At 33.7% G+C, this 26,373-nt stretch overlaps 2 protein-coding genes across 5 annotated transcripts in view; one reads left to right on the top strand and one right to left on the bottom strand.

Annotated features, from left to right (window-relative positions):
• COG5 (component of oligomeric golgi complex 5) overlaps nt 1-26,373 on the bottom strand; it is a 283,180-nt gene that overhangs the window by 192,323 nt on the left and 64,484 nt on the right. The gene's annotated exons all lie outside the window — the stretch shown is intronic.
• On the top strand, nt 13,254-24,416 carry GPR22 (G protein-coupled receptor 22). 4 transcript variants are annotated; one of them, XR_010945393.1, is made up of 3 exons: nt 13,254-13,667; nt 14,613-15,542; nt 23,854-24,416. XR_010945393.1 is itself a non-coding variant. In XM_067745931.1 (3 exons), exon 3 carries the CDS (start codon nt 17,310-17,312, stop codon nt 18,609-18,611), a length of 1,302 nt encoding a protein of 433 aa, XP_067602032.1. In that variant the 5' UTR covers nt 13,254-13,667; nt 14,613-14,871; nt 17,285-17,309; the 3' UTR covers nt 18,612-20,618. The 4 variants fall into 4 exon arrangements, 3 of the variants coding, with proteins under 3 accessions (XP_067602032.1, XP_067602031.1, XP_067602030.1); XM_067745931.1 differs by lacking the exon at nt 23,854-24,416 and adding an exon at nt 17,285-20,618 and having other exon boundaries at nt 14,613-14,871; XM_067745930.1 differs by lacking the exon at nt 23,854-24,416 and adding an exon at nt 17,285-20,618 and having other exon boundaries at nt 14,613-15,639.

The following is a 26,373-nucleotide window of genomic DNA, read 5'->3' as shown; positions in this document are numbered from 1 at the left end:
CAAATTTGAATTTAACTCAGAAAATGACATGAAATTTGAAAAGTAAAATCTACAGATGGAAGTCTAGTACTGTGTGTTTTACCTCTGGAGTTGCAGGCTGAACCACGATTCTATTCTTACATTACAAATCTGTTGTGTGGGGAGCGGGGGAGGAATAACTGTGTTACAGAAAAGAGGATAGAACAAATTGTTGTAAGAACATGTAGTTTTTAAATGTGTCTTTATTCTTTACAAGTAATCTTATTCTTTAAGGTTTATTTTTTTATATAAAAGGACTCATCCATATTTAAAACACCTAATGCCCTTCATGTTTCTTAGTATGAGAATGATCCAGAAGTCACTGCTAATTAACTCACATTATAGCTTTTTTAAAACCCACAGTACCATAAGAAAAATGAGGAAGGGATTCTTCTGCATGTTTTCTTTCCCTACCATAAACCAGAAACACCAATGCAAGCCACTACCAAGAAGACGAGAGAAGAGAGACTGGTGGGGACAGCAGCTGTGTTGAATCTCAGAAAGGACATGCGTTGGCAGATTTGTGAGGTGATGCTTGCAACACAATGTGCCTAGATCTAGTCTGATTTCAAAATTTTTTTTACTTTAAAAAAAATTCTGTACTTGATGTTTTGCTTTTTAGAGAACTATATCCCTACCCATAACAGAACATTTTTGCCTGAGATGTTCTAATTCATTAGTCTTATTATGTTGTCACGGGAGGGATGGGGGAGGAGCTATTAATTTACAAAATGAAGAAAAACATGGCCAAAATCAACTCAGAAATGAGTATGTATCCCAAAAATACCTTATATCTATATACTTTATTACAGTTTAAAAGCAATTTTTTAATATTTGCAATTTAAATTCAACTAAAAGTACCTAAGATAAACTATTCCAGTGGTTTGGAGTTTTTCCTTAAAAATCAACATTTTAAGATATCATAAATATAAAATTCAAAACAGCAGTATAAGTAGCAAATATGCACATATTGATAGAATACAGTTGGAAGAACAAGGGAAGATAATATATATGAGTGCAAAATGGAACAAGGTATAAATGAACTTGCAAGAGGATGAAACAGGAATCCACATAGTAGGTTTAGGCTTAAATGAAAGAATATGTATACATCCTTCACTTGACACAGAATGAAGGGTAGACAAGCAACTGAAGATCTAGATAGGCTTTTACATGGGATATATAGGGAGCAAGAAGTTGACAAAGTTCAAGCCTCTGTTTTTTCAATGAAGAAGTAAGAAGTAAGGTCTTCTGGTAAAAATGAGAGAGAGGGGAAGATTGCTTGAACAAAGTTGTGATGGTCTATGTCTAGGGTGATCAAACTAAGGCCCATGGGCCAAACATTCATGCTAAGAATGGTTTTCACATCTTTAAAGAGTCAGCAAGGAGGGAATTCCCTGGTGGTCCAGTGGTTAATTAAGATTTGGCGCTTTCACTGCCATGGGCCCGGGTTGGATCCCTGGTCAGGGAACTAAGATCCCACAAGCCACGAGGCCAAAAAAAAAAAGAGTCAGCAAGGAAAAAAAGAAGAAAATGTGATACAGACTGTATGTGGTCCCAAACGCCTAAAATATTTACCATCTGGCCCTTTACAGAAAAAGTCTGTCAATCCCTAGTCTATCAAATAGCACCTGTGAGAGGGGAGAAATGACTAGACGTTAGAAAACATAAATTTGCAAAAGCATCAACCTCAGTAAGCACCAGTGTTATCCTTTTCTCCAACAGGGAGAAAATTAACAGAGACACAAAAGAAAACAGTGCAGGGCAGATAACTTAAATGGAAGGAATCTGAATTACATAATACAAAATATTACCAGCCTATAATTAGACTGTAACTTAAGAAACTAGGCATAAAAAGTAAAATCAAATATTTTAATAATTTTAAGACCATGATAAGAGGAATGCCACAAGATGGTTCATAATCAACTGCTAAAAGAAACTCAATGATAATTTTTACAACAAATTTGGAACTTCTGCTTCCAACCTAAAAGAGTAATTAGTACAGTGCTTACCCTAGCAACTAGAAAACTGGACAAAATTTATGAAAATACCATTTTCAGATACTGGACAACAGCAAATAAAGACTGTGATCCCTGAAAAACAAATGAAGTGAAATCTATAATTATCCAGGCTTTCTGCCTAAATACACTTTCCCCTACAACACAAGAGAAAACTCTAGTGAAGCACAATGGTCTGGATGAGTTGAAGGGATGAATGTGAATTAAGGAAGGCTGAGGCAGCCAGAAGCTGAGGCAGAAAAAAGTAAGCTAAGCAGAGACACAATTCCAGAAATTTCTATATAGGGTTTCTTGAATATTAAAAGGAATATTATGTTATGAATACATATGTAAGACTCAAAGAGGCCAGGCAAAGAACTACCAGAAAGCCTGCAAACTGATCAACTCTAGGAGCTCACAGAGAGAGCACTGCAAGATGTTCCAGCTTGGAAAGCTGGAATGAAGACACATCATTGAACACAGGGGAATTCATTACATATCTATGAAGGATTATGCCTTAATGGTAAGGCTAAACTAGTCTCAGAGGAAAGGTTCCTATAAAACTGACTCAATACAGCTTAAAAGCAAACCTCAAAAGAATCAAGCTGATCCACAAGTAACCTGACTACCTAAATGAACAAAATACAACGTCCACTAAAAGAAGACAACAAAATCCATTTACAGTGTTCAAACACAATGGCCAGTATCCAATCAAAAATTACTAGAAATACAAAGATGCAAAAAAAAGATGAAATTAAGTGATAAAGATTTTAAAATATCTATTATAATTATGTCCACAGATTTAAAGAAAAATATGAACACAATGAAGAGAAAATGGAACTATAAAAATTGATCAAATAAAACTTTTAGAGCTGAGGGACTTCCCTGGTGGTCCAGTGGCTAAGACACCACGCTCCCAATGCAGGGGGCCCGGGTTTGATCCCTGGTCAGGGAACCAGATCCCATATGCCGCAACTAAGAGTTTGCATGCTGCAACTAAAGACCCCACATGCCGCAACTAAAAGATCCCACATGCTGCAACTGAAGACCCCACATGCCGCAACTAAAAGATCGTGCATTCTGCAACGAAGATCCCGCACACAGCAACGAAGATCCTGCGTGCCGCAACTAAGACCCGGCACAGCCAAATAAATTAATTAATTAAATAAATATTTTTTTAAAACTTTGGAGCTGAAAAAAACAGTATTTGAACTGAAAAATTCACTGGAAGCACTCAATACAGATCAGACACTACAAAAGAGAAGACTGATGAACATAAAACCAGAGCCAAACTAAAGGTACAAAATATAAGCGAACAGAGACTTAATGATACATGGGACAATACCAAAAGCCAAAAATACATGTTATCAGAGTCCCAGAAGAAGAGGAAAGATGTGAAAAAGAAAAAGTACTTAAAGAATGGATTTTTTTCAAATTTGATGAGCAAAAACAAACAACAAATTGAAGCAGCAGCAGCAACAACACACACCCAAGAATATAAGTGAGCCCAAAGGAAGGTAAACACAAAGAAACCACACCAATGTAAACCATAATGAAACTATGGAAACGATGAAATAAAAATCTTAAAAATGGCCAGAGGGAAAAAAGACAAATTATATAGCAATGAACAAAGGTTAAGATCCATCAGAGACCTCTCATCAGAAACTATCCCTACAGAAAACAACAAAATAGTTTTTAAATGACAAAAGAAAAAAGTCAATATAGTTCTCTATATACAGTGAAAATAAGTCAAAAATGGAGACACAAGGAAAACATCTTTGACAAAAGCAGAAAGAACTTGTTGCCAGAAAGGCTGTACTACAAAAAAAAAAAAAGTCAAAGTTCTTCAGATTGAAGGAAAATAATACCAGAATCTCTGATGTACAAAAAGAAATAGTGTCAGAAATTATAAATCTATGCATAAATATAAAATTTTTATCTTTAAAATTTATTTAAAAGATAATTGGCTGTTTAAAACAAAAACAGTAATGATCTATTAAAAAGTTTACAACATAAGTGAAAGTAAACTCTTAAAAAAAGAAAAAACAGCACGAAAGATGGAAGAGGGCCAAAGAAAGTGATATTATAGCAAGTATCTAACATTATATGTGATATGATCTATTACTTGTAAAAAACAAAAAAACTGTTTTAAGTTAAACATGTATATCATAAAATCTAAAACAACCACTAAAATAAGAAATTTAAAAGATATAGCTAATAAGTCAATAGACTACTTACTATTCCATTTTATTTAATCATTAATTACTAAAAATAGTAATTTTTCCTATTCCATCATTTGTAATAGTAAAAATGGAATAGCAGAAGTTACTTAATCCAAAAGAAGGTAGAAAAGGAAGGAAAAATGAAAAAGAACACATAAAACAAATAAAATGCCAAGTGGAGGACTTAAACCTAATCACATGGAAAATTATATTAAATGTGAATGTTCTGCACTCCAATTAAAAGAGAGAAATCTGAATGGAAGAAAAGCAAAAACAAACTATTACTATCCACAGAAAACACACCACACCTTAAAAAATAAAGACACAGAAGAGTTGAAAATATATATGATGTAAAGCATATCAAAACAAACCTGGAGTAACTACATTGATATCAGACAAAGCAGACATCAGAACAAGCAGTTATTATTAGGGATAAAGACATATAATTCATAACGCTCTTAAATGTTCATGAATTCAATAAAAATACATGATGCAAAAACTGGAAAAAGTGAAAGGAGAAATAGATAAATTCAGAATTATAGTTGGGAACTCCATATCTCCTCTTTCAGTAAAAAGTTACCTTCAGTAAAAGGCTAATAATACAAATAAACAGAAAATCAGTAAGGCAAGAAAAGACTTGAACTGTATTATCAATCAAATTGACCTATTTGACATTTATAGAACACTATGCCCAACAATGGGATAAAACACATTATTTTCAAGATGGAACATTCACTAAGACAGACCATATTCTGGGCCATTATACAAACCAAAAGAGATTTTTTAAAACTGAAATTGTACAAAGTATGTTCTCTGATCGTGATGGAATTAAATTTGAAATCACTAACAAAAAAAATTTTTTTTAATCACCAAATATTTGGAAATTGAAAAACTCACTTTTAAATAACCCATGTGTCACAAAGAAATACAATGGAAATTAGAAAATTAGAGAACATACTGAGTGATTACAAATATTTGACAAAAAGAGATTTAAAGTTGTTAAATAAACTTTCACCAAAGTAGTAGAAGGAAGGAAATACTAAAGAGCAGAAATCAATAAAACAGAAAAAGAACTATAAGAACACTATTCATTAAGACCAATGAAACCAAAAGCTGGTTATTGAAAAGATTAGCAAAACTGATAAACCTCTAGGCAAAGTGACCAAGAAAAAAGAAGATACATATTTCCAATATCAGTAATGAAAGGGAAGGTATCAGTACAATCCTGCTAATATTTGAATATAATGACAAAATGTTAAAAATAAATTAATGCCAATAAATTTGGCAAATTAAATGATATAACAATTTACTTGAAAGATACTTATCACCAAAACAGACAGAAGAAAAATAAAAAATCTGAATCTATTAAATTACTTGAATTTATAATTAAAAGCTTTAACAACATAAAACCTTGTGGCTCACTCATCTTCTCTAGTGAATTCTATCAAACAGTTAAGGAAGGACCAGTACCGATCTTACACAAATGTTTTTAAAACTAAAGGAAGAAGAAACATTTTCAACTCATTATGAATCTGACATTATTGCCCTGATTCAAAAACCAGACCAAAAAAAAAAAAAAGCAATAAAAGAAAATGACAAACCAATATCCCTCATGAACATATAGGCAAAATACTTCATCAAAATAACTGCAAATAAAATCATGCAATATCTAAAAGGGTAATCTACTATGACCAAGTAGGGTCATGAATTTAATCTATATTATCAAGGTAAATAGCTGCCAGGAGACCTGAGGTTACAGGGCAACCAACCAACCCAAACTCTAAAGAAAAACAGGTACCTTGAAGGACAAATGGGGGCATGAGCACTTGAGTACCTGGGGAAGACAATCCTGGACACCAGGAAGAATAATTCAGCTAAAATTGTTAATGAATTCCTAAAGGCTGAGTTTGTGCTAGCAAGAAAATATAGAACCCATGGAGGCCACAAACACAAGGGAAGGCATACCCATTCACAGGTTCTTCAGAGACCTCACCAGGTTTGTGCGCGCGCGCGCGCGCGCGCACACACACACACACACACACACACACACACACACACACACAAAGACCAGGTGCAGAGTGAGAGGTCTGAGAAAGCATCCCTCATGCTTGGGGATGAGAAGAGCAACCACTGAGAGAAAGGCATGAAGTTCAGCCTGGATCCTTTCTACCATCTCTAATGCATGGGAGAATAAAAGTCTAAAACCACTGAGGGAAGTGCAACAAACCCTCTGATTTTCTGAACATTGTTGAAAACCCATTCGAGCTATGAAAAGGAAGCAGCAAAAAACCCTATATGCCTAGGGGAGGAAAAGGAATTCCAGTACAAGTGGAAGTGAGTGACACACATTGAGAAGTTCCCTTTCCTAAAACTTAGAACACCACGGTTACCCAGTCTACTATAGTGGGTATCTTGCTGTTTTTGATAATGGATCCAAGTGGAAATGGGAGCAATTGGGATGTACAGGCTTGAGTGACACAAACTGACCGGTGGCTGCGATTTGGTCCATACTTTGCAGCCCCAAAGAGAGATGTTTTTAACCTGTCTTCCAACTGGTACATCTGAAGGCTATGCTATAGGCAACAGCCCGAGACTCAGTAAAAATACAACAACGTTAATCAAGAGTATTGCTCAGAGCTATGAGGATGGAACAGAGGGATCACATCCACTCTCAGTTTTCTGGAGCTGGCACTGAGACTGAACAGCTGCAGCAGCACAATGGATACCATCAGCTTATAACTTGGCCGAACTATCAGTCAACCAGGTCTAGGTATTCACAGGAACTTCTGTGCATCAAGGACCCCAGTGAACCAGTGGTTTGCTTCAGGTGATGGAATGAAAGAAAAGGTTTCCCCCAAAAGGGTTCACTTCCATCCCTTCATGCAAAACCAAGATTACACTAAGGCGAGGCCAGCTGCACCCTTGAATAAACCATTTTCATTTGTTCATCTGACCTTCAATGAAGCCTATTGGGCCCTTTCCTTGTTAGTTGTCAAGTCCAAGTGACATCAGGCCAGAGAGTCACAAGGCACCTATGGGTCAGGTGACTGGTTTTAACAAGACCGTAGCAGTAGGCCTGTTCAAAAGAGGTGCACTTGGCAGCTGGATCAGGCAGGTGGCACTGCTGTGCTAAGAAATGGCCTGAGCACTTTAGCAGCCGCAAAGTCTTTATTTAACTAAAGCTGTGTTTTCTTCTTTCCTCCTGGGATGGTACATTGTGCTAGATCACCGGGGAGGGGACATGCAGGAGCCCGTGAATGGGGCAATCTCCTGTTAATTTATAAACCTTCACAACATAAGCATGTAAAAAACATCAATACCAAATACACATTTGCCAGGGGAAGCCAGAAGAACAGTACATGAATAAGCCCAGAGGCTCCACCCACACTTTAGTTTTTCTTGAATTTGAGTGCCACCCACCGTCCACCCCCCCGCAGGAACACAAACTAAGGACTTTCACACACACATACAAGGGACTAGCCAGCAGACGACGTTATTTTCTGACCAGGAGCGTGGGGCGTAGAGTAGTGGGGGGCTGGCTTGTAGAAGAGGGCTGAGGTGGTGGGAGGCTTTTCTCCTGCTGGTTCCTCGCCCCGCGGTCAGCGCCGCTTCCTCCCACATGCCTCCAAACTCCTCTGAGCCCCTGGGCCTAGGGGCTGTTGAGCTGCCCACGTGCGTGCTGCAACAGCTCCACCCTGCAGTCCGGTACCTTCGGCCTCCCTGCCACCTACTGTGCTTTCTCCCCACAGGACCAGGTTGGAGGGTGCTTGGGCACCTCTATCCAACAGAGCTAAAAAAGTTTGAATTTCTCCCCTCTCCTTGCGCTCCCCTGCCATACTTGGCTTTTATTTTAAGCAGCTGAGGTTAGATCAGAGAGGGAGAGGAATCAGAGGGCACAAAGGGAAAAAGAAGCTCTGCACCAATAAGCAAGACTTTGCAGCTACATCCAATTTCAAGCGGCTGCCTACTTGGACTCAACAAATGAACTTATAACGTATTAAGTCTATCCAAAGCTCTGTATCCTCATTGCTGAACGCCTTTTATTTTAGCTCCGGGGAGCCCTTGATTCAGTAGCTACAGTCATACTGCCTTCTATGGAGGCCCAGAGGCTTGCTGCCTCACAGATGTAATTACATTATTTCTTCCTATAGCCTGGAGCCTGAGCAACAACCATAGTACCATTTGGGCAGCTTCATTTAACTGCTTAGCCTCTAAGAACTCATTAACACGTAAGTCAGTAAAAGATCTACTAGCCCACCACTTAAACAAGAGCATTTGCTATTGCATTTCATGCTCTCTAAACCAGCCCACAAGGGCCCTTGTCTTCTCTTTTGTAGGAAGCCATGTATCAGTCAACATGTCTTTGTTGCCAATATTGTCAGAAATCGTGAAGGGTCTAGGATTTTACCCTATTTGCAGGCTATGAAGCTAGCTTGTTTCTGTCATGTATACTGGCAGAAGACACAGCAAGCAGTATGAGAGATCATGTCACTTTGACAGTTCACTTTCCTATCCAAGTCCTCCTGGCAGAGGGACCTGCTTGGATACTCTGGATACAGTAGGTTTGCATCACAGCCAAAGAACACTGTGCTGGACAATTTACCATTTTTATAACAAGCAGAAGCAAGTCTGCTCTTTGGGGAGTTATTATTGCATCCCTCCAAGTGTCTAGCTTCCAACACAACCCTGAGAAATGGACCAGGTAAAGAACAGTCAGGTCTTTTCATTCTTAGCATGCCCAGCAATCCCCAGCATGCCCTAGGACCTTCAGGGATGCTCAGGGCCCATGGCAGAATGCTTCTCCCAACACACTTTTATCAAATCTAATACCAGAGGTCCTACACAGTAGCATAAGGCAAGAAAAGAAATAAAAGTTACACATGGTTCAAGAAGAAGTAAACTGTCTCTATTTGCAGACAACGTTAATTGTCTGTACAGAAAATACCATGGTATTCACAAAAAAAGTTCCCAAGACTAATATACGAGTTTAGTGAAGTTGCAGGATACAAGGTCAATATACAAAAAATAATTGTATCAATATTTCTCTCTACTAAAAATAAACAAGGATAATAAATAAGCAAAGGACTCATAACAGCACATAAGAAGGGATTTGCCATAGCTTTGTTAAATATATAATCTAGTTAATCAGCTAACTTGGTTTCAGAACACAGAAATGAATTTGATCCTGCATAATAACCTACAATAGAAGAATTATAAGAAAAATGAAGCAGCAACAGAAAGAGAAACCAATGTGGGAAAAAAAAGCATAAACATGTGTGTGTAATTCTTTGATGGAAATATGAGAAAAACATCAACAAAATCCGTAATATTTAAAAATGCAAAAAGGGGTATAAGGCAGTCAAAAGAGCATGCCAGAAAATTAGGGTCATGGGTCGTAATAATTTGGACAAGGGCCCCAAACAACATGCCAACAGTAGGACAACAGACGGAGATTAAGTAGTAATAGTCACAGGGTCCAAAATCGAGGTTTAGATGAGAAAAAAGGAAAGAAATGCCATGTATTCATTGCTGTAATAGATGCTGGCAAATGACTTACAATCACATACTGTAAAAAATAAAAATGAAAAATTTTAAATGCCCAACTTAGGTGAGATAGGGAAGGATGGGGAAGAATGCTGGAGTTTTTCGGTTAAGACATACAATTCTGATGCATGTACTTTATCCAATTATAATCAGTTTTCAATTATCCTCTTTTATAGATAATGAATCACCAATATTGTTGACTCTCTACTACCCTGGCTACTCCCCACTTGAGGGAGGTTTCAGCAGATGGTCCATTTCTATTTTTCTGGTAAAACATTTGTTGTGATAGAAATTTAAAGTTGAGAAGCCAAATGAAATTTTTGAATTGGCTTTAAACTGAAATAATCCTTTCTACCTTGGCCTCTAGTATCAGAGAGAGTTGCGAGTTAGCTATGTTAAGTATTCACTGAAAAAGTACTCTTGAAACAATACAATTTAAAAAGTGATTTTTCAGCAATTAGAAACTGCTTTCGCATATATACTTTGCAAATAGTTTCAAAGCACTGTCAGTTGTGGTTAATTCCAATATTTCACAAAGTTGAGGTTTTTTTATTTACAAATTCAAAATCATCAAAAATTCTGTAGCATTAGAGCCAGACACAAGCTAGATAAGAATGATCTGATAAGAACAGTAAATTTAAATGTGAACAGTAAATTACTCTCTCATACTCAAAGTTGTCCAAACTTAAGGAGGCAAATATATAAAATTAAAAGTCAAGGACTCCCATATCAGGAATTTTAGTTCCTAAACTAAATAAAACTCAAAATGTTTTTAACTTAAAGAAAAACACAGCTTGTGAAGAGGGATTTTAATAGAGATATGTGAGTGTTAGATTCACATCTGTTGCTTAGTTATTATTAGGAAACTTAAACTGCTTTCCCAGGTTATTATTAACGAATTAATAAGTAATCTATAAAATGATTTTGTAACATTTGGTTTTAAATCACTAATTACAGCATTTTTCAAAATTAGTGTCCTATATGAATACAAAATATATTAAATGCAAAATTGTGAAAATCTGTTGCTATGGAAGTAAGAATCTGTAAATTCTGATGTTTATAATTTGATATTAATTTTTTTCATGAAAAGAATATAATCTGATTCTCACTCAAGGGGTTTAGATATCTTCTTCTTTGTTAAAAACAAAGGAATTTAGAATTACCCTGCTAAGAGATCAAAGAACCTTATAATCATCAAACCAATTTGTGGTTTTAAAAAAGAAAATTATAGGGGAGTTCCCTGGTAGTACTTAGGATTCGGGGATTTCACTGCCATGGCCCAGGTTCAGCCTCTGGTCGGGGAACTGAGACCCTGCAAACTGCGTGGCACGACCAAAAAATAAAATAAGAAAGAAAAAGAAAAATATACTAAGCATTGTATGCAGTAAGAAGTAACCATTATTTGTAATATCTTGTGTATCCCGAACCACAAGTCACAGGGAATAAAAGGTGTTGTCTAGACCTGAACTTTCTTGCTGTCATTATGTCTTACAGAGATCCCAGAATTTATTTTTTCAAAACAGTCTGAGTATAACTTGGAAATACTGTCTCACAGAGAGCTAAACAAAACACAGAAATATAACATCAATTTAAAAAGTCAAAGCTATATCGTGACCCAGAGAATGCTTGACTTATCAAAAGTCATGTAACTAATAAGTAGTGACTGAACCCAAATCATCCAATTTTAAGTCAAAACTACCCTCAGAATTTTCCAAAGAGAGAGGGCCAGCTATATATAGTTAGAAGGGGGTTTGCAGACTTCTAACTTACCTAGACTGACTAACTTACCTACACCTTCTCATGTCATTAAACTTCTCTTTGCCTTTGTTTCCTCTACTTCATGGTGATATTTTGACAATAAATGTAAGCAAATACTTGAATTCTTTGGGAGAAAAGCACTATATGTATTTCACTATGTTAATAACTTCTCGTCTCTACCACAAGTTTCAACTGATATCTTTACTTTTAGTTTTAAGCTGCAAACACCACTATATGTGTGCATGTGCACACCTTTCAGCATGGCTGGCATTCTAAGATCCTTTTCTCCAATTTTCAAAATGCATGAAAAGTAGCACAATATTTTAATTTTTATCATTATCAAAGCCCTGCCACCCAAAGCTCTGCAGAAAACTGTAGAAATTCACAGCAAAATTTTCCACCACATTACTCTCAACTTCTGTGGAAATGCAACTCACAGCTCATATACTATTCAGCCAGCCCCCTGTGCAGCTTAAACATTAGCAGTGGAAGATTAAAATGTATACTGATTTTCAAAATTATAAACAGTAACTTCAATTACAAACTAAAAACCTAGCACATATTTTAAAAAATGCACTTCACTAACATTCCTAAAATAACGGAAATAGGTAATCAATATTCTAATAATTCAGTGATTTGCAATGACTTCTGTTTTGTTAAGAGATATAGAATCCAGCCACTTTATATACTCAAGTCTAAGAAAAAGGTTTCCTCAATGTGTTCCTCAATATTGAAAATAGAAAATTATTCATAAGTAACCAAAATTAACAGAAATTTAAATTTAAAGTAATATTTTGTTATCTACACCATTGTTTTTAATTCTTTTGACAGCATATCTTAAAATAATTTAGCTTTGTAACTTATGAAGACATGTAATTAACTTCCTTTTTCCTTTACCAATATATTTACCCAATAACATTAGCATACAGCATTAGAGTATAGCAATCCACTAAAAGTACCCATGTTAAAAACAGAAACAGCAGTTGAAATAAAATATGATGGCACATGATCGGTACATATCTACTGAGCACGGGTTACCAGAGGTGAAGACTGAATAGTAATATCAAAAGTAATGCACATGATTAAATCTTTTCATACTGAGACTCTACTAATAGCAGTGGAATTAAAAAAAAAATGTAGGGTGTAATCACCTTAAATCAAGCTTTATTAATATTTTGAATGAATGAATGAATACCTGAATGAATGACTACTGCAGTCATAATAATATTTAACACCTTGAGATGTTCACAACAATTTGGAATACACAGAGAAGATGACCTGAATACAAACAAACTAGTTGAAATTCAATGTGGTTCACAGTAAAGATGCAGTGCCCTTCTATTTGTAGAACAAAGAATCTCAACAAAAAAACATATATACAACTAAAATATTTTCAAGTGCAATTATCCGAGGCTTTAAAAAGAATATATACATTTTACTATGTAATTCTTTCTTGCCCCCCCCCAACACCACCACCCTATATCTTTGTAATGTTTGGCAAAAGTGAACAACAAACCAGAATACGCATTTTTTTAAAGACTAATTTACTCCTGTTCTATTTAAAAGCAACACACAACCACTTATAACTACAGCCTTTTAAAAAAGCATCCTTATATAAAACAGTGGGGGGGGAATCCCTGCTATACATATGAAGCACAATTTAAGCCCAATACAACTGACCAATCAAAATTAGTGAATGCACTGCATCTCTCTGCAGTGGAGAGAAGCCACAAGGTAGGCTGTCATTCTGCAAAAGCTGCCCAGAACAGGCTTTCCTCTGAAAAGCAGTGCCATTCCTTTTTAGAAAGACTGAATCTAAGTGCTGTCTCTGGAGACAAGAAGCCTTCAGTATGTTAAATTACTTTCATTATGTATTTTCAGATGCTTATTGATTCCACAGTAGGAAGAGTGAGAGACTGCAGCAGCCTCCAAGCAGCACTACATGTTCCATACATTAGCAGTACTGCTGAAACAATGGCACAGTACAGACACACATTTTCATTAAGGTCTTTTTCGAAGAGGTGTTTATGACCCTCTTCCCCCAGTCCTCTACTAACCAGTGAACAAAATGAATCAATCAAAACTGGAAATGCTTCAACTACATCAAGAATTTATCAAATCTTTAGCAGAGGTAAGATGTGTTCCTTATTATAGTATTCAGCTGCTTTTGAACCAGCATAGCGGGGTAAAATTACTTTGAAAAATTTCAGCCTAAATTTTAAGAGTTTATTTGCTTAATTCTACTTATTGCTAAACATGTATCTTTTAGATCTATTTATTTTAAGACATGATATGTTTTAAATGTATTTTTTTAGGATGCAATGTTAAATACAAAGAATATTCTTTGTTGAATCACTATGAAGATAGATATCAGCTTTTTAAGTCACTTCAGATATACTGAATATCCTTAATTTCATCACTAGTCTTTCTGAAGTGTTCAAAAAATGCTTATATTTCTTGAAAGAATCAGTTTTACTATTTAGCTATTATTTATTACTCAATTTTAGGTTTATTATTGGGCATGCTCATTGAAAATTATTTAATTTGCAGTCACCTTTTACATCACCCTTTACATTTCAATTACATGAACAGTTCATCGATGGAAATTTATAGTGTTTTATCATGGAATCTGTTTTAATCAGTTAAAATTCAAACCATCTGCTGATAAGCAAGCGACAATATTTTACAGCAGGGAATACTTTAAAATTTATTATAAAGATAAGAGGGAATGACAGTATGTTTAATGTATGCTAATTGCTCATAATCTCTGAAAATACAGGTTAACTTCTAAAATGAGAGCAGAAATTGGTTTAAAAAATACAGCTTTTCTTTCATGGTAATATTTGTAATGTTAACTCTATTACTAAATATTATACTTACAGTCTTTGTTAGGAAAAGAGAATATTTAAAGAAACCGTTAAATTTATGCATAACTATGGCTCTAATAATACAGTTTGCTTACTTTGATAAAAAATACTGTGTATGGTGTTAAATAAACACAACTAAAGTAACTTTCAATTAATAGGAAATTATTAGGAACCCTATTCCTTAACCATTTTTTTTTCTTTTTCACAAGGGCCCAAAGCAGCTAATTCAGTATTTACAACTGACAATATGAAGAATGCATCTGACCCATCACCTCCCTAGCTGTCTGAACCACAAACTGCAGGATATTCTTGCAACAATGATTTTAAGACATTAAGGAGTTAAAACCAGAGAATATAGGTCTACGTTACTGCTGGGATATAACACATCGACAGTAACCATCCTAAGAAGATGCTATATAAAACAGCCACAAAATGAAAATATAACTGTAAAAGCCTGAAAACAAAATGGTGAGCATTTTTAAAGGGGGAGTTTATAATTTAACATACCAAAATTGTGGAGCCACCAATTCTTGAAGAAACAATGAAACATGGATTGCCAAGAGAATGATATACATTACCAGCAAGCTAAATGAAGCTTTAGCAAGTATTTTTCTGTGCTAAATATTCAGATATTCGTATCAATTGATATTACTAAAGGATTTTTCCATCTGAGTTTTATGACCAATTATGTATCCTCTTCTAATGAAAACAAACCAAATTAAATAGCAGATGGTTTTTATCAAGAGAACATGGACTGGACTTATAACCAAGTTATGTGACCAAGAAATCATTTCAAAATAATGAGGACTGCTATAGAAACAGATTTACATTTGTAACAAAAGGATGTCTAAGTACATTTTAGAAGCTAGAAACCTTATGTTTCTTTTGTTTTCACATGTTCTGGAAAATAAAGAGACATCATCACATATTCTCTCAAAGGGAAACAATTCCTATCATTTGAGGAAGTTTCTCTCGGTCGTGACTTTTTAAGGCAAAACAAACACAAGTATTTTGTACTGGTCTTTAGAAATTCATCAGCCAACTAAATCTCACAATTCATGCAGTTGAAGTACTGGAGAGAAAAATGAAAGAATTCCTACAAGACATGAAATAAAACACAGCTACTTCACTGTTGTCAGGTAAAAATTCATGTCCAAATCTGTTAATGACATCATGTATCATATTGTGAAAAACTGCTATAGTGAGCCAAAAGGCCCATAAGGCAACAGCAAACAGGTAGGTCAGAAGATGCATGCACCCCACGACACTGTTTAACATTTACAAGAGAAAAGAATCTTGCTCTAGAGTAGATGCATTTTCCTTAATTATCATCTAAATTGACACTCCTGCTTTATTTAATTCTAAATCTAACTGATGTGACAAAGACCTGATGTTTAATCTGTCAGTTCAGAAAATTTGGCACACTTTAAAATTTTCCATTTTTATAGGATTTCAATGCTGGCTAAGACCTTCACTTACTCAAATATATGCCTTTGGTAAGCTCAAAAGAAATTAATAATGTTAGCATTTGTGTTTCTGAAACACTACCTTTAAAATAATATGCATAAATAAAACTATATTCTAAAACTTGTCAAAGGTTACATCAAGTGAAAGGCTAACATGAGTTCTGAAAATTATTAGCTTTTATAATTTGTTATGATTTTGCAGGCAAAATGCTGTACTTGAAATGTGAAATATAGTTGGTTGTATGATTTTATATTTTAACTAAATATACTAATTACTAACATTTTAGCCCAGCAAATCAGACATTATTTTTATAAATTACTCTAAACTTCTATATATTAAAACATAGATATACATGAATTAGCAAGAGTTTGGTTTTTTTCTTTTAATTTTCCTCAAAATGATATACACTGGGTGATTTACACAAAAGGTTTCACAGGAAATGTGTAACTTTAATAGATTCCTCAGAAAATGGGCTTCAGACACTCCTTTTCCCTAAAATTTCATTTTTTGCTTTAAAAATTCTGTTTAATAAAATCAACTGATGCATTCTTTTAAACCACCTTAAAAATGGCTATTTCTTAATATGATATTAAATTTCAATTTTCTCCTTCTACAAGATATGAAAGGGTGTGGTCACAAAATAAATCATTCATTCATAAGAGTGATTAGTGCTCTTTTACTAAGGTCTGTGGTGTTTTACTTCAAAATAATGTCCTTTTTTTTCCAATTTTTATAAGTTTGATTGTTATAAAGTTCAGTGAGCACTTTCACTGAGAAATATGAAATATTTATCATTTGCCTACTTCAGTGGGAAATAACTCCAGATAACCCCAAACACACTGTTGACTGCTGAATATGAATTTCAATCAAGAACACGGACAAAGTGGTTTAAAACAAACTAGTGCTCTGTGCCATTTGTCATTTTAAGTAAACATTTGTCCTGTTCATTTGAAATCTCATGGGAATAATTATACCTACACTAATTGTGCTACAACATGTTAAAATAGCGTTTATTTTCCACCTACTCACAACATTTTAAAATGAAATCTTAAAACACTGGGCTAAAATTAGTTTTGCATACTGGGTAGTTTTATTATACAAAAATATACTGTATCTCAAATAATAACCTTGAAAAACCCAAATAAGGAAAACCTTTTTAGTTTAGTAAACAATTTTGAACTATATAGGAGCAATCCCCAGTACAGTTATTTCTTCAAATGGGGAATCCAATTTCCTTTTACATCAAAACAATGCAAACCTTGATGTTTTCTAATTCTACATTTTCCATTAATAGTTTATAAATTTAAAAATTAAACTAAGTACACAATAAAAAAATTTTTTTACAAAGAACACAGGTTTTGTACGTCATTTAAATTGCCAAATATCAAATAGTTTATTCTATTTCACTTTCTAGGGAAAAAACCAACTGCTCCAAAAGAATGTGTTTTTCTCCCATTCTGGAAATCAACATGCAGTCTGAATCTAACATTACAGTGCGAGATGACATTGATGACATCAACACCAATATGTACCAACCACTATCATATCCATTAAGCTTTCAAGTGTCTCTCACCGGATTTCTTATGTTAGAAATTGTGTTGGGACTTGGCAGCAACCTCACCGTATTGGTACTTTACTGCATGAAATCCAACTTAATCAACTCTGTCAGTAACATTATTACAATGAATCTTCATGTACTTGATGTAATCATTTGTGTGGGATGTATTCCTCTAACTATAGTTATTCTTCTGCTTTCACTGGAGAGTAACACTGCTCTCATCTGCTGTTTCCATGAGGCCTGTGTATCTTTTACAAGTGTCTCAACAGCAATCAACGTTTTTGCTATCACTTTGGACAGATATGACATCTCTGTAAAGCCTGCAAACCGAATTCTGACAATGGGCAGAGCTGTAATGCTAATGATATCCATTTGGATTTTTTCATTTTTCTCATTCCTGATTCCCTTTATTGAGGTAAATTTTTTCAGCCTTCAAAGTGGAAATACATGGGAAAACAAGACACTTCTGTGTGTCAGTACGAATGAATACTACACTGAACTGGGAATGTATTATCACCTGCTAGTACAGATCCCAATATTCTTTTTCACTGTCATAGTAATGTTAATCACATACAGCAAAATACTTCAGGCCCTCAATATTCGAATAGGCACAAGATTCTCAACAGGGCAGAAGAAGAAAGCAAGAAAGAAAAAGACGATTTCTCTAACCACACAACACGAGACTACAGACATGTCACAAAGCAGTGGTGGGAGAAATGTAGTCTTTGGTGTTAGAACTTCAGTCTCTGTAATAATTGCCCTCCGGCGAGCTATGAAACGACACCGTGAACGACGAGAAAGGCAAAAGAGGGTCTTCAAAATGTCTTTATTGATTATTTCTACATTTCTTCTCTGCTGGACACCAATTTCTGTTTTAAATACCACCATTTTATGTTTAGGCCCAAGTGACCTTTTAGTAAAATTAAGGTTGTGTTTTCTAGTCATGGGTTATGGAACAACTATATTTCATCCTCTATTATATGCATTTACTAGACAAAAATTTCAAAAGGTCTTGAAAAGTAAAATGAAAAAGCGAGTTGTTTCCATAGTAGAAGCTGATCCCATGCCTAATAATGCTGTAATACACAACTCTTGGATAGATCCTAAAAGAAACAAAAAAATTACCTTTGAAGATAGTGAAATTAGAGAAAAATGTTTAGTACCTCAGGTTGTCACAGACTAGGGAAAAGGCTAAGTTTCACCAAACCCACACTCAGAAGTTTTAAATTTAAACTGTAAAAAATTACTGCCAAATATAAGAAAAACATTTTAAGTACTGGTTATGTTGTAAATTTTCAATGTAAATGTCAAGATTAGATTAGGTCATATATATTCAATTTCTTCATTACTTAATGTATTTGTTGCATGGCAGTTTGTTAAGGTAATATCATGTGTATATTTTGTCAATATTATGTCCAACAGAAGATATTTATGTAAGTCATATTTTCTAAAGAATAAATACATAGCCTTAAAACACTGTATAACTTTAAAATATAACTGACACAGGTATCCTTGCTCTTTTTTTTTATAAAGTGTATTGTTTCTAAGCCACAAACTATATCTATATGTTAACAACTGGAATAGCATTTTAACATAAAAAGCAAAATTATGGGCTCCAAGCAACCAAAATGACCCAGGATTTTCTATACCACTATATTATGTTTTCTAGCATAGTCTACTTGCTATAATATTTGATTCATCAAAAATAATGAACTATATATGAAACTTTACCCTTTTTGGAATGTAGGAAATTGTAGGATTTATCAGGATTTTAAAATTCAAGAACCAAAAAACAAACAACCGTGTATATGCACATCAAGATAGGGAAACTTCTGAAATTCAAGTTTATTATGAAAAAGAGACTGATTTTCTAAGATCAAGGGCACTATGCCTATAATATACAAATGAACTGACAATAAAAGGAAGGAAGAAAACTAAGGCTTCTTTCCTCCTTCCTCACTTTGGTTGAGTTAACCCAAATGCTCTGGAAATACAGTATACTGGCAAAAACCAGTGCATTAAAATAAACAGACATCCTAACTTTATTCAAGTCAGCCTTTTTGTATAACAGAAGTTAACTACTAAAATCTGAATACAAGGAAGGAAAAAAAAAGCCTTTATGTCATTATAGAAAAGCCAACTCTTTCTAACTTTAGAAACATAACAACTTTAGAGTCATACAATTTACACAATGTTCCTACACTCTCAGAGCTCCCAAGTGTTTCCAAATATAGTAGTCCTTTTCAACTCTCAAAGTCATTAAAGTGGCAATAAATCTTGTGAATTTTTTTACTCTACACCACGTAATTAAATTTAAAGCATTTTGCCTCCAATCCCCAATTCATGTTAGAAAACTGTGAAATTACTAATCCTAACTATAGATATCAGGTTTGAGAATCTCATATCACACAAGTATTTTCCAATTGTTATAATCTAATAATCTATTGATGAGTGCTAATTATCACTGTACCTGAAAAACAGCAATAAGTTATTTAAAGTAGGCAAATACTTGCTCCCTTGTAATGGGTTAACTGGACAATTCTTTATTGTTTTTTCATACTGTATTCACTAAATCAAGTAGCAACTCATTTTTAAATAAAAAATTTTTATGTCATTCAATAATAATCTCTCATTGAAAGAAACATGTTTTCATTAGGTGGTCTTCTATAATTAAAAATTAAATGTTGGACTGTGAAGAAAACAACCAATTCAATAATATACCACTTTTATGTAAATAAATGAAATTCATCCAATTTAGTTTACTGAATACCTTATCCCTTGGGGAAATGAGAACCATGCAATAGCAGGAATTCATTGAGGTTTACATGACAAATTTAACAGTGATATATTTCTGATAATAATGTTATGTTGACATAATGTCAAATCTTGGCAAAGAAGCGGTTTCCTCCTGCCTTACTTTGTATTCTTTTATGGAATTAAAGAAATGCTTCAATTTGACAAAATGTAGCATAAACAACTAAGACTAATTTTTTGAAAACTTAAAGAGAAATTAGTATTGCATAAAGACATTAAGAAAATTTTCATTCGACAAATATATTTAGCACAGAGTATCTCCTAATATATTCATTTTAAAAATTTTAAATAATTTTGTACTTGGATTTCTGAGCATAAATATTTTAATATTTAGCTTTATAATCTTAATAAAAATTAGACTATTTTTAGAAAAGTCTTCATGTTAAGAAAAATCCATTGTGTTCTAAATATTTTTCATCTTCAAGTCTATAAACATGCCAAAGAACTCAGTTTAAAAACATTCTTCTAATAAATCTGCCTAAACTGCGTTCATGCCCTCTTGTTCTCTGTAATAAGAAATCTAACAAAATAAAGAACAAATAGCAAATACTATAATGTTGCCCTCTAAGCTGTTACTACTTCTACACTTGACACTGGAACTATTAACAAGCATTTCTGCCCACCTGTAATAATCTTTCAGACATACAAAAGTGCACCCACTGGTTTACAACAAAGAATATTCATATTTACCAGATAACCTCTAGTAGCTTTTCAGTGTTAAATAATATGTAAACCAAAATAACATTTATGTTAAAAGTTCAGCTTTTAAAAACAAGTCACAAATATGTTTGCAATTACTGATCTCAGCTTAAAGAAGAGAATGAGAAGCTTAGATAATTTTTTATTTAAATGTTGTTCAATGAAAAGGTGAAATATTTTTATTTTTCTTATGATGGCCCTTAACACAATGTATAAATTTTTTACTTTATTTCAAATAATTTTACCAAAAAAGCGTTAATGCTAATTCTTCATGTTAGAATGAAATTTTTAAATGCAAAAGCAATAGAGGTAACAATACATTCAATATGGGATCTTCTTAAAATCATATTTTTCTATCCATATGCCACAAATAATATCAATTTCTATATAGCTAACTGGGTTAGTTCTTGAAAACTACTAAAAACTATTCTTTTAAAAACTAACCAAAGATGAGCTCAACAAGATATGGAACTGTTGTTTTCTCTTTTGTTTCCTAATTTAAGGTCATTGTTATTCTACCAACTAGTACCCAACTGATGTTCAGACATAATAAAAATGAATTATTTACAATGATGCTTTATTAAAAAATGCCATTCATAGCAATGAATAATTCTATACTTCTCCCCCATAATAAGTCAATTTTTAGGTATATGGTCTATTTTTAATCCCCCAAATAAAATTATAGCAAAATCTCAGCTCTCTGGACATTAAAAAATCAAACTCCTCATTTCACTGAGATTAGACTTAAACGTAAAAACCTAAAAGTATAAGAAAGGAAGTGCTTATTCGTAGGAAGTGCTGTATTCAATACAGTAATTTCAAGACTACCTTCCAAAGTCAATAAAACTTTTGGTTTTATTATATTTTATGATTGTACATTTAAGTGAGCTTTGTAATTCAATTAACATTTGAATCCTTACAAGGTAGAAGGCATTGTGGCTGAAACTCATATATTACCCTCAGAGCTTAAAATCTAGAATCGAGGTAGTAAAAAGTATGGTAATACCTATGAAAAAAGCAGAATGTGGCAAATGTAAATTAAAAAGAATAAAGTTCTTAACAAACTTAATAAGAAAAGAAGTATGTTGGATTTAAGAACAATATAAACAAAAGCATTGTTGAGGAAAGCTACTAAAGCATATCCTGGAAACAGTAAATTGTTCTCTTTAGAAGAAAAATAATACAGTAGTGAGAAGTTGATATGGTAAGTTAAATTAGAACCAAAAGACAGGCCTTAAATGCCAGCAGAGAAATCTGAGCAGGGGAATAACGCGATAAGAAATGAGCTACAGGGAAAAACAAACAAACAAAAAACAGCAATATGTAGAAAGAGTTGATTGAGTAAGACACAGAAATGGGAAGCTGAGAAAGCAAAGAAAACACAGAGGATAGGAAGCTACTGCCATCACCTTGATAGGTAAGGAAAGGCCTGACAACAAGTGCTGGCAGTAGCTCTACAAAGGAGCATACAGATGCGACAGGCAACATCAATGCAGAATCAATACGGTATCCAACTGACTAGAAAGCCAACTGTTATAAGAGAGTGAAGAATTCAAAATGATGGCCATAAAAAGACCACAAGAAATTAGATTTCCTCGATGATCTAAGAACTTTTTAAATTAAGCTTTGAATAAAGTACATGGGTAACAAGGGCAAAAACAAAAAGAATTTCTGGCAAAGCAGAAAATTCAATTAAGTAAAATAAACAACTATTCAAGAATGTTCTAGTTATTACAAATATCCAAAATGAAAATTCCTATTTGATGTTTTAAATTATCTACTTTATATTTCACATATTGGTTTATTCAGTTTTTCCATTAAACGCATTATTTTCTTCTTTGGTACTTTTTTCAATTATAAACAATGGCAAAATTCCAAGGTATACAAAGCAAAAAATATAAATATGATCCTTTGCTTCTTTCCTAATAATTTATTATAAATATCCATCCAACTCATTATATACATATCACCTTCATTCCTTGCTAATGGTTGCGTAAGAATAATTTTTAAAAATTAAAAAATCATATAAGCAATGTTTCTAAAAATAATATTGATAAAATATCAAATACTTAAACCTTTTTCTATTATAATTAAATAGCTTCAAGCTACACTTCAAAAAGGTAAGAAAGGTAACTTAGCAAACTGTGAAGCAGGTTCTTTTTCTAAATGGAAGTTAAAAGCAAGGGAAAAACCATAAAATAATTTATTTCTTTTCTTCCTTTCCACTCAGTAAGAAATATAAAAACTAGAGAAAACTTTTGACACCTATTTTCTTTACATCTCAGAGACAGACACCTGTGTGAGACCCCTATGGGACTGGCGTGAAGTCAAGGAAAGCTAAATGTGAGATGACTAATAATAAATCTTAGGGAAGAGAGAAGCTCAGATCACAATATAAACAAGAAACATAAGGAGATAATTAAACCCAGATAAGACAGGAAAAAGATCTAAAATACTCAGAGATGCTCAACTCTTAAGAGAAATACAAAGAGAACACAGAACTGTGGGTTAGAGAGTTCACAAAAGAAAGCTAATTTGAAGACTTGCTAAAAAGCATTCCAAACAATGAAAGGATTAAAATAAAACCCAGACAACAGATAGACTGGACAGATTAGTAATATGATAACATATATTACATCATAAGAAGTAGAATGAAAGAATATTATAACAATTCACAAACATCTGGAACACAGTAGTACTGAGATGTAGAAACAAAAGGAAAATTGGGTTCATCGTTAATACGAAAGCTATCACCTTCGAAAGAATACTCATTTTTATGAGAGAAAAAGAGATGAGCAAATTTAACACAGTAATATTTCTCCCCGGCTCATGATAAAATAAGGTGTGAAAAAAACCCTAAGTATCCCTACCCTTCTATTCACACTTTTTTTTTTTTTTTTTTTTTTTTACAGACCTCTATAAGCTGTATCCATGGTTTTCAAGCATGACAGCTTTGTACTTCCACCAGCAAGTGGTAAAAAGCACTGTCATTCCTATCAGGGCCACCAATATCAACTCCATACCATTATCAAACCAGAAGCATCAAGTAAGATAAAAAAGGAGAGCTCAGTCTGTCTGGGATTGAGGTCATTTCCCTCACCCTGCTTCCATGAAAGCAATTATGTCATATTTCTGAGAGACATTAAGCAAGACAGACTACCAAAACACATCCACCAATTTTTCAGGGAGAAAAGAAAAAGCAGCAAGAGAAGATAATAACGTTATGAGGAATCGCTTTCCACTCAGACAGTTCTGGACATATAACACTAATAAGGGATGCAAAATGAAAAATTTTTAATTTAACATAAAAAATTTTAATGCTAACAATGAGAGTTCTGGCCATATGAGACACAGACTGTAGGAATGAGAAATACATATGGGACTGATATATATATACAGCAGCCTTTAATATTATACACAATCCCATATGTCATATGGTATGTGGAATACTGATTGGGTAGAGAAGAACCAAACATATGTATTTCACTCTAACATTGTTAATGCCTCACTCAGAAATGTAAAAAATCAAACTACATAATATACACTTAAACAATTTTCTTCCCAATTCTTAAAAAGCTGCAGTCTTTCTTTTGCTGTTGAATTTTTTCCAAGTATCACTTCTTACAAGCAACAAAATGCTAGCAAACTGTAGTTACCTAAATTTATTAAACTGTATTTAATCCACACAATAAAATAATGGTCTGTAATACTAATATCACCTTTCATAATGCTTCCCCAAAAAAGTGACTGATAAATACTAATGGAAGAGTAAATATTTGTGAAATTGAAAGGAACAATTTTTAAACTTCTGACCCTACGGAACCTTGTTTAGGAGAGAGTTCCTCAAACTATAGCCCACCTACATCAGAACCTCTATGGTGTCTGTTTGGAAACTGCAGTTTCTGGGTCCCACCTTTACGTTAGGAGTCAGAACAGCTATGGCTGCAGCCCTGAATAATAAGTTTTAATAAGTACCCTCAGGTGATTTGTGTGCTAAAGCTTAAGGACCATTACTTTATATACCAGAAGACAGACTGTGTATCAAAGTGACAGACATTCAAGTAACTAATAAATGAAAAGATATAGAAGCAGCTCTGAACTCAATTCAGGCCACAGTGCCTTCTTAAGGAAAAAATTTTTAAGCTTACTTCATTTTAACTAATAAAATTTTAATTGAACCATATATACTATAGTTCAGCAGGACATCTGTTTCCTTAAGAAATAAAATTCTATTTTCTAAAAAGAAGTTACCTAGGCAGAAGTTTCCTTTAAAAATCATATACTCAGAAGATAAAATAGTACTAAACATAAAGAAGATGACACTATAAAGTGTTACTTTCACTTCATTCAGCCAAAATATTCTGTCAATTATAAACTGCACAACTAGTGTTTGTCATAATGTTATCTTATTCTGACCAGAAGGTAAGCACTACACTGGCATATTTTTGCTCATTTCAATACAAAACTTATTACTTCTAAAATAAGTTCTCAGGGAAAATATTAAAAAACTCTATTTTGTGTATCTTTTGAACAGATGTCACTAAAGTTAGGTAGATGGTTTGAGTCAAACATTTTTCCTTTATTATTGTAATTTCCTTTGTTTGTGCCATCAACACAATTTAGGAAATATTCAGCTACTCTTTGGTAATTTATGACTACTTTAATTTCCTATTCTGTTTTATAACAGTTTAAGTAACAATGGTATTCAGCGTTACTTAAATACTTCAAATGGTATTACAGAAGCACTACCCTGGGAACATTTCTTTTTAACCCTTTCACTAAGAATTCTTTCCAACAACACTGATATTATTTTCTGTTGTAATTCTTTTGCTTTTTTAGCATTTTCACTGAATCACAGAACCAACAGAACCATAGAGTGAGTTAGCATTATTGAAAATGGGCTGCTAGTGAATACAATTTAAATATATAAAGAAAACAGTTTAGATGATTGAATATAGCCACCTTACAGAAAAACATGTGCCAAAAAATACATTTCAGATAAACAATGACTTTGGTGTAGGGCTTCCTGGAGTTTCATAAATCCCCTGAAATTGTGTGCAAAATTTAATGTGTATCTGTATGCGTGCTTTTTCCCTGCAGCAAACATCTACAAATTCAAAAAGATCCTCACAAGAGCATGTCGTCGAAAACTAAAACAAAAACTTTTTTTTTTTAATTATTATTATTTTTTTTAACCACGCCACGCGGCATGCAGCATCTTAGTTCCCCAACCGGGGATCGAGCCCACGCCCCCTGTAGTGGAAGCACGCAGTCTTAAGCACTGGACTGCCAAGGAAGTCCCTAAAACAAAAATTATTCTTAGTGTTAGGAAGAAAGTAGGAAAGCAAAATTGGTAAATATTATACATAATTTATTTATAGCCTTCCTTATTCTAAGAAAAATATAAGACAACTTTTAAAAGCATCCAATTT

Source organism: Pseudorca crassidens, chromosome 8 (assembly GCF_039906515.1).
Source record: "Pseudorca crassidens isolate mPseCra1 chromosome 8, mPseCra1.hap1, whole genome shotgun sequence".
In the NCBI taxonomy this organism is placed as follows: domain Eukaryota; kingdom Metazoa; phylum Chordata; class Mammalia; order Artiodactyla; family Delphinidae; genus Pseudorca; species Pseudorca crassidens.
Note: the sequence above shows the minus strand (reverse complement) of the source record. Positions and strands in the feature narration are given on the sequence as shown.